Here is a 12,052-nt window from a genome sequence, read left to right as displayed (position 1 = left end):
GGACTAGAAACAGCAACAAACGCATTCATTATTCTTGTTTTGTGTACATATTCAATAAAACACCATTACCCACCTTGCCTTGTAGGTATCTCAGACGTGAGCATTGATGACATGAAAAGACCATATTCTCTGTTTGTGGTCATAGAATGGATATTAAGATCAATTAGAACTAGTACATTTTGATCATGTTTATGGTGAAAGTCAGACATCTGCAATGCCTGAAAACCTGAAAGATTACCTGACAACAGACCAATAACAGCCTCCCTGGGTGTGACCAAATCTAGATGATGAAATATTATCCATACATGGATTTCCCTTAAGCTGATCAGAGGAATTTACCCTGCATGGGTCAGCTCTCTGTGTCACTGTGTGCCTATGCATGTATGTGTATATGTGTCCTTCAGCACAGTTTTATATGTGTGGCAGACAAATTGCACAGACAGGGTAATATGACACGATGGAGGGCATGCTGACCTCCAGTTTTTTTGTTTCTAGTGCAGAAGGATGGAAAGCAAGGTGACGGTTACAGCACAAACAGCTCAAAAATGCAAATCTAGCCTGTCTCCTCCATCATCTCACTGATTTGAACTCAGCTTTCTAACAAAAATCTGTTGATTCGTCACTTGTCAGTCCCACTGTCAGATCTCCACCCTGCTGTGTTCCCTTATCCTCCAATCCAGATTAATATAAATACAAGACTGCTTTAAATGTCACATATTGGTACTGTATGTGTTCCTGAGAGCTTGTTGTTTGCATATCTGTTAGCGCTTTTGATGCGGGAGAAGTGGAAAAAAAAGAAGCACATAAACAAAAGATACCAAAGGCTAAACAAATGATACAGATACACAACCTAAATAGTTACTTCTTTACTGTGTTCAGACTAATATTGGCAGCATCTTGGCAGCCGTCAACCCCTACAAGCAGATCTCAGGTCTGTATGACCCAGAGAGGGTGGACCTGTACTCCAAGCACCATATAGGGGAGCTCCCTCCACACATCTTTGCAGTGGCCAATGAATGCTACCGCTGCATCTGGAAACGTCACGACAGTCAATGTGTCCTCATCAGGTGAGTATCAACCATGGAGGAATGAATATACTGGTTTACCTCTAGCCTAATACATGCTTTGTCCATCTTTCAGTCTATCTCCAAAGCCATCAATCCATCTTAAATCCTGTGTCACAGAGGACTGCAGCCTATCCCAGCACGCATTAGAAAATCCAACAATTCCTACTGTCCTACTTACGCAGATTACACATGCTTCATCTGGTTTCTTGTCGACAGTTAGTAGAGAAGATCAATACCACCCTCAGCCAGGAGACAGTTAGCTTCGCATAAAGACACATTTTTACACTTTGGTTTTTGTACATTTTAAACAAACAAAATATTATATGTTGATTAGTGAGCTTTAGAGGAGCTGGTAGGTGGATATTTTTCAGCTGTTTGTACCCTGCCAATGCAGAGTTAGAAAATGACAATGAAAATCAAGGTAAAGGCTGAAAGAAGTAGATTAGCATTTCCACGTTTCAGACATATTGATTTCTGTCGGTGTTTAGAGAGAGGGAGACTGAGCTGAGATCAAGCTGTTGAGGATGAAATAGAGATTGCATCTGCCTTGGTGGTGAAAATTAATAAATGGCATCCCTCCACCTATAACCACCCCCAATAACCTGCTCCTGGCCTGCTTGGCTAATCTGGTAGTAGGGTCAGACATCTGTTCTAAACCTGTTTGAGTCGTGACTCACTCGGATCTTTCACCCGATTCTTTAAATTAACTCATGAGTCGCGAGTCTCTAGTATCATTAACTCGGATCAGTTGAGTCCTACTACAATTCAGTCTATAATGATAACAGCGCCACACACAAACCTTCTTTCATAGAGATTTCTTTCAACCTTTCATAGGCAACCACAACTCCACAAGTCAACTCAAGCGACTGAGTGAGCAAAAATTAATTTATGCACTACGGGCATTTCTCCATTCCTGTTTCTATGTCTACATTGAAAACCTATATATTGCTTAGGCTACACTAAGTTAAGACAATAAATAAACAGTCTGGCTCAAAATGCTTTATTTCCCGTGACTAAACGGCTCTCCTGTGAGCAGCTGCATGAGGTGGCCTGAGTTTCCTTGGCGATTTAGCAATACTGACTCAAGTGACTCAAGTAACTCGCACAACCCGGATCAGTTTAGTGAGTGACTCAGAATAACCCGGATCCTTAAAAGGAATCGCATTTGCCAGGCCTAATCTGATCATGTTTTCAATTACACTCAGGCTTTGTCTCTCCTGATATTCTAATTGAGATAGGCTGGGAGTTAATGCAATATCTCTGAAGCTATCAAACCTTGATATCAATTAAACGACCAGACCAGTTTGAGACATGGGAATGTCAGAGAAGGTCACAGTGTACTTAATTAAATTGGGTTGTGTGTGTGTGTGTGTGTGTGTGTGCGTGCGCGTGTGTGTGTGTGTGTGTGTGTGTGTGTGTGTGTGTGTGTGTGTGTGTGTGTGTGTGTGTGTGTGTACTACAGTGGTGAATCAGGGGCAGGGAAGACGGAGAGCACTAAACTGTTGCTTCAGTTCCTGTCGGTGATGAGCCAGAAGTCAGCCGGGACTTCTCCATTGGAGAAAAGTACACGAGTGGAGCAGGCCATCGTACAGAGCAGGTACAGATGAGCAAAATAAAGACAGCACACTCTTTCCTGTTCCTTGACTATTACTGCCCGAGCTGTTTTAGGGTCTTTTGGAACAAGTCTGAGTCCAGTCTAAACTCAATCGAAAGAAGGCCAGGGTAAGCGTTAAGTTCTGTCGTAGAAAATATCAAGGATTAATATTTAGTTTTGTAAAATAGTACAAAAACTCACACATTTTCCAAGAAGAACCCTTTAGATGTCTATGTTTTGTCCAATTAACTTCTCCAAACCCAGTCATTCATTTTACAGTGATATTAAACAGAGAAAAGCAGTATCCTCACATTTGAGAGGCTTTTTGCATTAACAATTGTTAAAAATAGTTGCAGATTCATTTTTAGATTTTAGTTACCTCAGAATGTGACTGTGCGCTGGGTACAGAGCACCGCGAGCTGCCGGTCATTTCGGCGGAGATTACGGTTAAGTTTAGGCAAGAAAAAGTGAGCGTTATGCGGCGACGAAAGTTAAGTTTAGGCACCAAAATTTCCGGTGCAAAACGAACCTAGGAGTTATTAACAGATGTGTACCCACTCGATCGCTCTCTGGGACATGTTTTCATGCTAATCGAACCGCTGATTAGCTTACAACGCTAGTATTCGGGGCACAGGGAAAGTAAAAACGATTCGCTATTTATACCACTAAAAAGGCTCAAAGTATCACCACACTTCAACGGTAACATAATGAGGGTCCCTAAATGTTAAACGAAGCATTGAGAACTTTGTAAGTGTACAGACAGTTTATTAAAAAGATAGTTTAGAAAGACCGTAGCTCCCAAGACGGTGGCCGCCTGTATATGAGAACGCAATTCTCTCTTTATTTTTAAAAGTTTATGTTTTTTTAATAAACTGTCTGTACACTTACAAAGTTCTCAATGCTTCGGTTAACATTTAGGGACCCTCATTATGCCTAACCCTACACAGCGTTCTTATACAGCAGCAGTCAATGTGGTGCACACAGAAAAAAAACATGTAAATCATATGAATTACAGTGCTTAACTTTTCGTAGCTTTTCGAACGTATGGTTCATGAGAACAGGCTGACTGCATGCAGAGATAAATTATAGAATAAACAGAATGCACTAACTGCAGGTTTTTACTCTCTGTGCAGTCCGATCATGGAAGCGTTTGGTAATGCTAAGACTGTTTACAACAACAACTCCAGTCGCTTTGGGAAATTCATTCAACTTCACTTCTCTGAGGGCGGCAACATCCAGGGAGGCTGCGTCATTGACTGTATCCTTATATGTATTTAAAAATAAATATTTTTGTATCAAATGTACCAACATTTCTATGTGCTTTTATTGAATAAAAAGGTGTGCTAAAGGAGTAGCCTATTGTGAAGAACTCACATTTTATCGTTGTTTCCTTGACTCTCTACCTTTCAGATTTACTTGAAAAGGTAACCATGTCTGCAGCCTATAATAATTCATTCAAGTGATTTGTCAGTTCTGCATTTTAATTCAGAATGAAACGTTAATGGTGGCTTTGCTGCATTGGTTTTGCTGTAGAACCGAGTGGTGCGACAAAATCCTGGAGAACGAAACTACCACATCTTCTACGCTCTGCTGGCGGGAGCTAACAAAGACCATAAAAGTAAGAAAAAGCATACAAATGTTCAAATATCACAGTGTCTTAAGTTTAATGTGTCTGGTGTATTTTTAAACAGTATTCACAGTACTGCCCTACAAAACAAAAAGGCAGTAACTGCATTTTTGGTCAAAAATGAGTTATTATCATTTTCATGACATTCAAGGCATCCTTTGTTATGTGACAAAACATCTTATCTCAAATGTGTGTCGTTTGTACAGTAACTGCAAAAAGCCCTAGTGAAACAAAGCATGAGTACAGTAACTGCAAAATAGGGATAAAATATCAAATTAAATATGAGGATTGATATGTACAAAGAATAAGCTAATATAAAGTAACAAAAACAGCCACATGTCCAATAATCTACCTACAACTACATAGCTGGATGACAGGATAACTTGATAACAGCTTAGCAATGTGAGACTTTAAGCAGCCGTTTCAGCACCAGAACAGCTTCCGGGTGGAAAATATTGACCTAAAATGGTCAAATTAGTGTTGGTTTTGGTATATCCATGTTCAGGAAAACAAATGGTTCCAATTATTTCAAATACAGTGTATCTAACACACCCAGAGCCCAAGTTGTGGCAAGTTTTTGAAGAATCTGTAGTTACTGCCTTTTTCCTTGGTATGGTGCCACATTTTTGGTAAGTAATACAAAGCAAGAATACAGTAACTGCAAAATAGGGGTAAAATATCAAATTAAATATGAGGATTGATATGTACAAAGAATAAGCTAATATAAAGTAATAAAAACAGCCACATGTCCAATAATCTACCTACAACTACTTAGCTGGATGACAGGATAACTTTAAAGTCATTTTTCTCAGTTCTGCACTCTGCGTAGTTACTGCCTTTTTGCTTTGTAGGGCAGAGTACATTTACAAGATGGTGATATGATCTATAGCAGCAGATCATTTTATAAATAAAGCATGTTTGTGTAATTTCACGGCAACTTTTCCAAACTATATCTAAGTGCAGCTAAGTATCTCAATGTGCATCTCTTCCAATATCACCCTGACATATATTTCCTCTATCAGGCCTCTACTTCCTGGAGGACCATCCTGAAGCGTTCCACTACCTCAGCCAATCAGGATGTATGAAGGACAAGAGCCTGAATGACAAAGAACTGTATAACAGTGTTATGGTCAGTTTGACTGCATTTACAGCCAAACTGGACAATAGCTGTCTATGCACATTAGTTAAAGGGGATATATCATGAAAAACTCACCTTTTCACATTAATTTGGGTATCTTGAGTGCCTACCAACATACAAACTGTCAAATAAGACAACCCAGTCAGTTTTTTTTGGGCTACCTAGATCAGAAAATGTGGGATTCAACAAGCTATCAGATTTGGCTTCCCCTCCTATGTGGCTTGCAGGCTCTTGAGAATATACTGCCCTCATCCGAATATCTCCACCCACTGTTTGAGACCTACCTTTGCAAATGTGCGCCATATTTTTCTCACAAGCCAGGAGGAAGGGCGTAAAGAGACAGGCGCTAAAAGGTAGCGTTTCAGACAGAGGTACAGGCATATTCAGACAGACAGTGTGAGAAAAATTATGTGTTTTTGAACAATAAAGTGGAAAGTAGAAACCCAAAATACCAGCATGAACCTGAAAAGGAGCATCATACTGGATGTCTCCTCTAACTAGTTAGATGATGACCTTTTCTACATTACCATGGTAACAACTGACTGTAAAATTGCCCTATATGTTTTTACCTCTGCCAGGTTGTTTTTCCTTTTGTTAGTCTATTTGTCAGCAGGTTATGGGGTTAGATTCCCATTAAATTCATTACACAAAGGCATACTGAAGGACAAAAATGGTAATTGTGATCTGAATTTGGGTATTGTTTAACCATAATTACAAAAGTAACAGATTTAGAGACCTAATTCAGAATCCTATGGGGATGTTTGCAGCCCGCAAATAGTATAATATAAAATACAACTGATAGAAATAATGTCACATAAAAGTCACACTCAGTGGATAGATGATAGATTTCCAAGTCAATTTTTTTTCTTGTAAATAAACAGGGAATCTGTCGATTTGTGCAGTAAAATTCAAAAACACCATTTATCAAACCTTTGTAAGTTAGTGCATTGATGCAGAATCAGCAACCATACTATATTCCTTCTATCTTCTCACTGAGATAAAAAGTATTAAAAGCCTCTTCCGTTGGTAGCGCCTCATTCATTTCTTTTGCTGTGCTTATTTCTGCATGTAGGAGGCGCTGAAGGTGTTAGAGTTCACAGAGGAGGAGATCAGAGACATGTTTAAGCTGCTGTCAGGAGTCTTACAGCTGGGAAACATTGAGTTCATGACTGCAGGAGGAGCCCAGATCACCACCAAGCAAGGTCAGTGCACGGCTCCGGTAAATTGAGTTGGGAAAAGCAAAACTTAGAAAGATGTGTTGCATATGTGTAAGACATCTTTGTCCATCTTTCAGTGGTCACTGATTCCAGTGAGCTGCTGGGCCTGGATGCCTTCCAGCTGTCTGAAGTCCTGACTCAGCGCTCTATAATCCTCAGAGGAGAAGAGATCTGCTCCCCACTCACCATAGAGCAGGTCAGCATATATCACACATAAATCCACACATTTGTTCTCCCCTTGTTGATCGACCTTTGGTTCTTCCTGACTCACTCGCACTCCCCTCGGGTTTCCATCTCATCCTTACAGGCCGTGGATTCCAGGGACTCTGTTGCCATGGCGTTATATTCCCAGTGTTTCTCCTGGATCATCCTCAAGATCAATCAGAAGATCAAAGGGAAGGAAAACTTTAAATCCATCGGCATCCTGGACATCTTTGGCTTTGAGAACTTTGAGGTCAGAACTTTGACCAGTTTTGCTGGAAAGCTGTTTTCTAAGTACCACAGACAGACACACACACACACACACACACACACACACGTGCAGATCTGTATATACAAGACTGTGTCTGTGCTTCCAGGTGAATCGGTTTGAGCAGTTTAACATCAACTATGCCAATGAGAAACTTCAGGAGTACTTCAACAAGCATATCTTCTCCCTTGAGCAGCTAGAGTACAACAGGTGAACTTCTACATACAGTATATCTTCACAAACCTGCATTAACAAAGACTTGCATATAAGGTAGTCAGTTTGTTAGTGAGTTAATTAGTTAGGTATCTTCAATATAACAATATGAAAAATATAAAATACAATTTTAAGGGATCAAGTAAAAACAGCATTAGGTCCAAACAATAATATTGTGCTATACAGATAAAACAGACAGAACATTGAAATGCCAAAGTAATTAGATTGCTTTTCTTTTTGCCAAATGAGCACAGACATTCAGGTGGCATCCCAGATATTCAGGTTGTGTGTTTGTCCGAGGAGCTTTTTTCAACCAGTATGTACAGGTTGTGCAGTGATATGAAGTTACAGTAAATAAATACTGAAAAAGTTTTTTAATGTATAACTGTTTGGGTTTACTCTCCACAGGGAAGGTGTCCAGTGGGACGCCATAGACTGGATGGACAATGCAGAGTGTCTTGATCTTATAGAGAAGGTAGGAAATTGACACGTCATAACTTGTAACATGAACAATGTTTAGAGCTGTCATAATGTCAGTTAGTGCCCTTTTTAAGTTTGGCTGAAGAGTTAAAATAAGACTGTGTTGGATGCCTCAGATACTCTCTGGAAACTGATTTAATAATATTGGACTGATGTCTTAGAAAGTGTGTGGATTTCATGAAGCTGATGCAATAAACATGATGTTCCCCCCCCCCCCCCTCTCTCTCTTAGAAACTGGGCTTGTTGGCACTCGTGAATGAAGAGAGTCGATTCCCCAAAGGAACTGACTTCACTCTGCTGGAGAAGTTGCACAGCAGACACTCAGTGGGTTATTTACACTAACAGCATTTATTATTTAAAAACAATGTTGAGCTCAGTATTAAACGTCACATTCATTTTTTGTGCTATTTTCCTGTTTTCTGCAGACAAACCCTTACTACGTCAAGCCCAGGCTTGCTGATCATCAGTTCGGTATTAAACATTATGCCGGGGAGGTAAGTCACTTCATGTCAACATACTGTATTTGTTATTGTAGTGAAGTCTGGGAGATTTATGATAAACCTTTCTGTCTATGTCAGGTCCTGTATGATGCTCGAGGGATCCTGGAGAAGAACAGAGACACCTTCAGAGACGACATCCTAAACATGCTAAAGGACAGCAGGCAGGACATTCACTTACACTAAATAAATACTTAAACTTACCTAAACCTTCTCAACCTAACTCATCTAAAATTTCATCAAGAAATGTTAAATTTTCACAGTGTTATACAAAGATTATAGGAAAACAGTTAATACTTTGCTGAAAAATGTCTATATTTTTCAGCCAGTTGATTTCTGTGTCCGAATTGTTTCTTTCTTAAGTTGATCATCATCAGTATTTCTACTGACATAACTTATCATGTGTAGGTGTGTAATCCATTATGTTTCTGTTGCCTCTCAGACTGGACTTCATCTACGACTTGTTTGAGAAGGTCGGCAGCAGGAACAATGAGGAGAAGATGGGAACGGCCAGACGCAAACCCACCGTGAGCTCCCAGTTCAGGGTGAGTGATGCCAGCAGTTTATTAGATACCCAACGTAATGAGCAACTCATAACAAAAGATGTTAAGGTCACCACCACAGGAAGCGGAGAGAAAAGTTGTGCTTAGTCTTAAAAATGTCAAAGATTTGTGAAAATGCCCTTCATGTTTTCCCAGAGCCCAAGGTGACGTCTTCAAAAGTCCTGTTTTGTCCAACACACAGTCCAAAAACCAAAGATATTCACTTTATAGTGATGACAATCAAAGAAAAGCAGCAATTCCTCACATTTTAAGAAACTGGAAGCTAAGCTGGAAGTTAATATTTCATTTTTCTTTGATAGATAACTTAAACGATTAATGTTTCTATCGCTCAACTAATAAAATTGACTAGTTGTTTCAGCCCTACTAAGACATAAGAGCCAAAGATTAACTCTTTTAACAGACCATTTTTAAGTGTTTTCCTCTCTTACCGATCATTGAAGGAGTTACGATGGTAATTTAGGTCACTGCCATACGAAAGAAATGCACAAACATTTGATTATTTTCCTTTCTCTGTCTCCTCAGGACTCCCTTCATTCTCTCATGGCCACTCTGAGTGTATCTAACCCTTTCTTCATCCGCTGCATTAAGCCCAACATGAAAAAGGTCAGTCTGTTTCTGTCTTAAGTTTCAAACTCAGTTCTGTCTTAGAGCCTGATTGGAAATCACCTAATGAAGTTCAATGTTAAATAATCGTTCTTATTTTACTTGTAGAATCCAAGTGTGTTTGACCCAGAAGTTGTCCTGAACCAGCTGAGGTATTCTGGGATGTTGGAGACTGTGAAGATCCGTCGGGCCGGGTTCCCTGTCCGCAGAACTTTCAAAGATTTCTTCTCTCGGTAAGTATCTCTAAATCTACCTTTCTATCTTTTTTTTAATCTTATTTGTGTGTGTGTTTGTGTGTGTGTGTGTGTGTGTATGTGTGTGTTTGTGCAATTGTCTCTGAATTTTTACACTTACACTACACACACATTTTTACTATTTTTTCTTTTCTGCCTGCCAGGTATAAAATCATTCAAAAAGAGAAATCATCATTATCATTATCAGTAGCAGCAGGAGATGATAAGAAGAGAAGCACAGACCTTTTAACCAAATATGACAAGACCAAAAAAGAGTGGCAGTTGGGCAAGACCAAGGTAATATTTAATAGTTTTGGCAAAACCCCTTTCGGACTCAAGAAAGCTTTCATGAGAGATGTTTTGAACCACCACCACTTGTAACAACAACATTATTAATCTGTCATTTAATAGGTTTTCTACATTACATTAGACATCTTCCAGATAACCTTTCACTTTGTTCTGCAGGTGTTTATGAAAGAGTCTCTTGAGCAGCTTTTAGAGAAAGACAGGGATGAAATCCGACGCCAAGCTGCCATGATAATTCGAGCCCATCTACTCACTTTCTCTGCCAAGTAAGACCGTCCTAATAGGAACTAAAACAATTTGTGTGCCAGTTGTTACCCTGTGTTTTATACAGTATATTTTTTCCATTTTGTCCACAGGAAGCACTTCAAGCGTGTACGTGCCAGCGTGGTCACCCTCCAGAAACACTTCAGAAAGCACATCCAACGCAGACGGTTCGTAAAGCAACGTAAAGCAGCGCTGGTGCTGCAGAGACACAGGCGAGGTCAGGTGTCACGTACGCGAGTCCGAAAACTCCGAGAGGAGAAGAAGAAGAGGGAGGAAGAAGAGAAGAAGAAAGAGGAGGTGGAGGAGAAGAAGACGGCAGGCGAAGGGGAGCAGGAGGAAGCGAATGAAGGAGCAGCGAAAAAGGCAGAGTCGTCAGAGGAAAGTGCTGGTTCCTCAGTGCGTTTTCTCTCTAACTCCTAAACACTTATACACAATGACATTGCATCTTATTCTCCTCCAGTTGATTTACAGAACAAAGTTGATGCTTAATATGCCCCTTCTTTATCCTCCTCCTGTCTAGGATGAGGCCCGGCAGATGGAGGAGATCCTGCAGTTGGAGCGAGAGATTGAGCGCTTGCAAAAGAAGAGAGAGGATGAGGTGTCCCAGCTGTGTGAGTCCTCCAAACAGGAGCTGCAGCTGCGCAGGGATGCTGAGCTCAAACGGATGAAGAAGGAAGCGTCCCGCAAGGCCACGGAGCTCATCGACCTCCTGAATTTCGGAGGCGTGGACACTTCGCTTGGACCAGTGGCGGCCAAGCCGGCCGCAGAGGCGAAAGCTCCAAAAGCTGCGAGTGCCACCAGAGGTGCGTCCAAAGAAGAGGAGGTGGACGAGGGCTTTCATGCTGAGGAGGAGTGCATCCCTCTGCCTGACTTCCCTCCTCCTGCTGAGACAGACGCTCCTATCGATCAGGACATATTCGCTCACCTCCCACCTCCCCCTCCTGCTTTTGCAGAAGGGACAGTGCCTCCTGCACCACCTCCTCCCCCTCCGCTGCCTGCAGACGGTGCGCCTGTTGTTGGAATCCCTCCCCCACCTCCTCTCCCTCCGCCTGAAGATGGCTCCCATGTCATTCCTCCTCCACCTCCACCTCCACCTCCCCCTCATCCAGGAGAGGGGGAGAAGAAAGATGGAGCCAAGGCAGACCCAGAGTGGAAGGTGAGCATGGTGGAGAGCCTGGGCGACGGGGAGGAGCCCATCTACAGCATGCCGGCCGACACCGAGTCAGATTACGACCAGGAGGAGGAGGACGGATCCGTCACCGCCGGAGACGACAGCTCCATATCCGGGAGCAACCGCGGGAGCACCACCGTGACGGATGAGGAGCACCCGAGGAAGTCGACCTGCACCAATGCCAGCATTGAGTCCTGCAGAGGCAGCTCTGACTCTGTGAGGACACACACTCACACGCATCCTCACACGCGAGCACGCAGATATGTATGAGCAGCTGTGCAGTGCAGATTTTAAATTTTACTCATTGTTGTTATAAATCTGTTAATATAATGTACTTGTTTATTTGTTATTATATAAAAGTAATAATTGATGTTATTGTATGATGTTGTAGTATGCAGACAGTGACGATGAACACGATGGTATGATGGACACTGACGAAGAAGTGACTAATGGCAGAGTGACATTGCTGAATGGAAATGGACCACCATATTTCCACGGCTACCTCTACATGAAGGGTGGGTATATATTATTTAAACTCAAAAGATGGCTGTGTCAATTTCAAGTTAAGCCATCTCCACCTTTTGAATTGTATTATTATGACAATATTTTT

General features: G+C 41.4%; 1 protein-coding gene across 3 annotated transcripts in view; it reads left to right on the top strand.

The window, feature by feature from the left end:
- The window catches only part of myo10l1 (myosin X, like 1), a 48,119-nt gene that overhangs the window by 22,583 nt on the left and 13,484 nt on the right, over nucleotides 1-12,052 (top strand). For 2 of the 3 annotated variants that reach the window (XM_035994756.1, XM_031310069.2), the window contains exons 4-25: nucleotides 880-1,067; nucleotides 2,530-2,664; nucleotides 3,795-3,919; nucleotides 4,072-4,085; nucleotides 4,195-4,279; nucleotides 5,311-5,417; nucleotides 6,499-6,628; nucleotides 6,721-6,839; nucleotides 6,951-7,097; nucleotides 7,222-7,322; nucleotides 7,734-7,800; nucleotides 8,037-8,129; nucleotides 8,231-8,299; nucleotides 8,384-8,466; nucleotides 8,745-8,847; nucleotides 9,388-9,468; nucleotides 9,577-9,701; nucleotides 9,866-9,998; nucleotides 10,167-10,273; nucleotides 10,364-10,667; nucleotides 10,792-11,658; nucleotides 11,834-11,957. In XM_035994756.1, the coding sequence (XP_035850649.1) occupies nucleotides 880-1,067; nucleotides 2,530-2,664; nucleotides 3,795-3,919; nucleotides 4,072-4,085; nucleotides 4,195-4,279; nucleotides 5,311-5,417; nucleotides 6,499-6,628; nucleotides 6,721-6,839; nucleotides 6,951-7,097; nucleotides 7,222-7,322; nucleotides 7,734-7,800; nucleotides 8,037-8,129; nucleotides 8,231-8,299; nucleotides 8,384-8,466; nucleotides 8,745-8,847; nucleotides 9,388-9,468; nucleotides 9,577-9,701; nucleotides 9,866-9,998; nucleotides 10,167-10,273; nucleotides 10,364-10,667; nucleotides 10,792-11,658; nucleotides 11,834-11,957 (3,307 nt within the window). Of the gene's footprint in view, nucleotides 1-879; nucleotides 1,068-2,529; nucleotides 2,665-3,794; nucleotides 3,920-4,071; nucleotides 4,086-4,194; nucleotides 4,280-5,310; nucleotides 5,418-6,498; nucleotides 6,629-6,720; nucleotides 6,840-6,950; nucleotides 7,098-7,221; nucleotides 7,323-7,733; nucleotides 7,801-8,036; nucleotides 8,130-8,230; nucleotides 8,300-8,383; nucleotides 8,467-8,744; nucleotides 8,848-9,387; nucleotides 9,469-9,576; nucleotides 9,702-9,865; nucleotides 9,999-10,166; nucleotides 10,274-10,363; nucleotides 10,668-10,791; nucleotides 11,707-11,833; nucleotides 11,958-12,052 lie in introns of all 3 variants that reach the window. The other variant, XM_031310068.2, reaches the window with a different exon arrangement.

The sequence above is a fragment of the Sander lucioperca genome, chromosome 18, assembly GCF_008315115.2.
Source record: "Sander lucioperca isolate FBNREF2018 chromosome 18, SLUC_FBN_1.2, whole genome shotgun sequence".
NCBI lineage: Eukaryota > Metazoa > Chordata > Actinopteri > Perciformes > Percidae > Sander > Sander lucioperca.
Note: the sequence above shows the minus strand (reverse complement) of the source record. Positions and strands in the feature narration are given on the sequence as shown.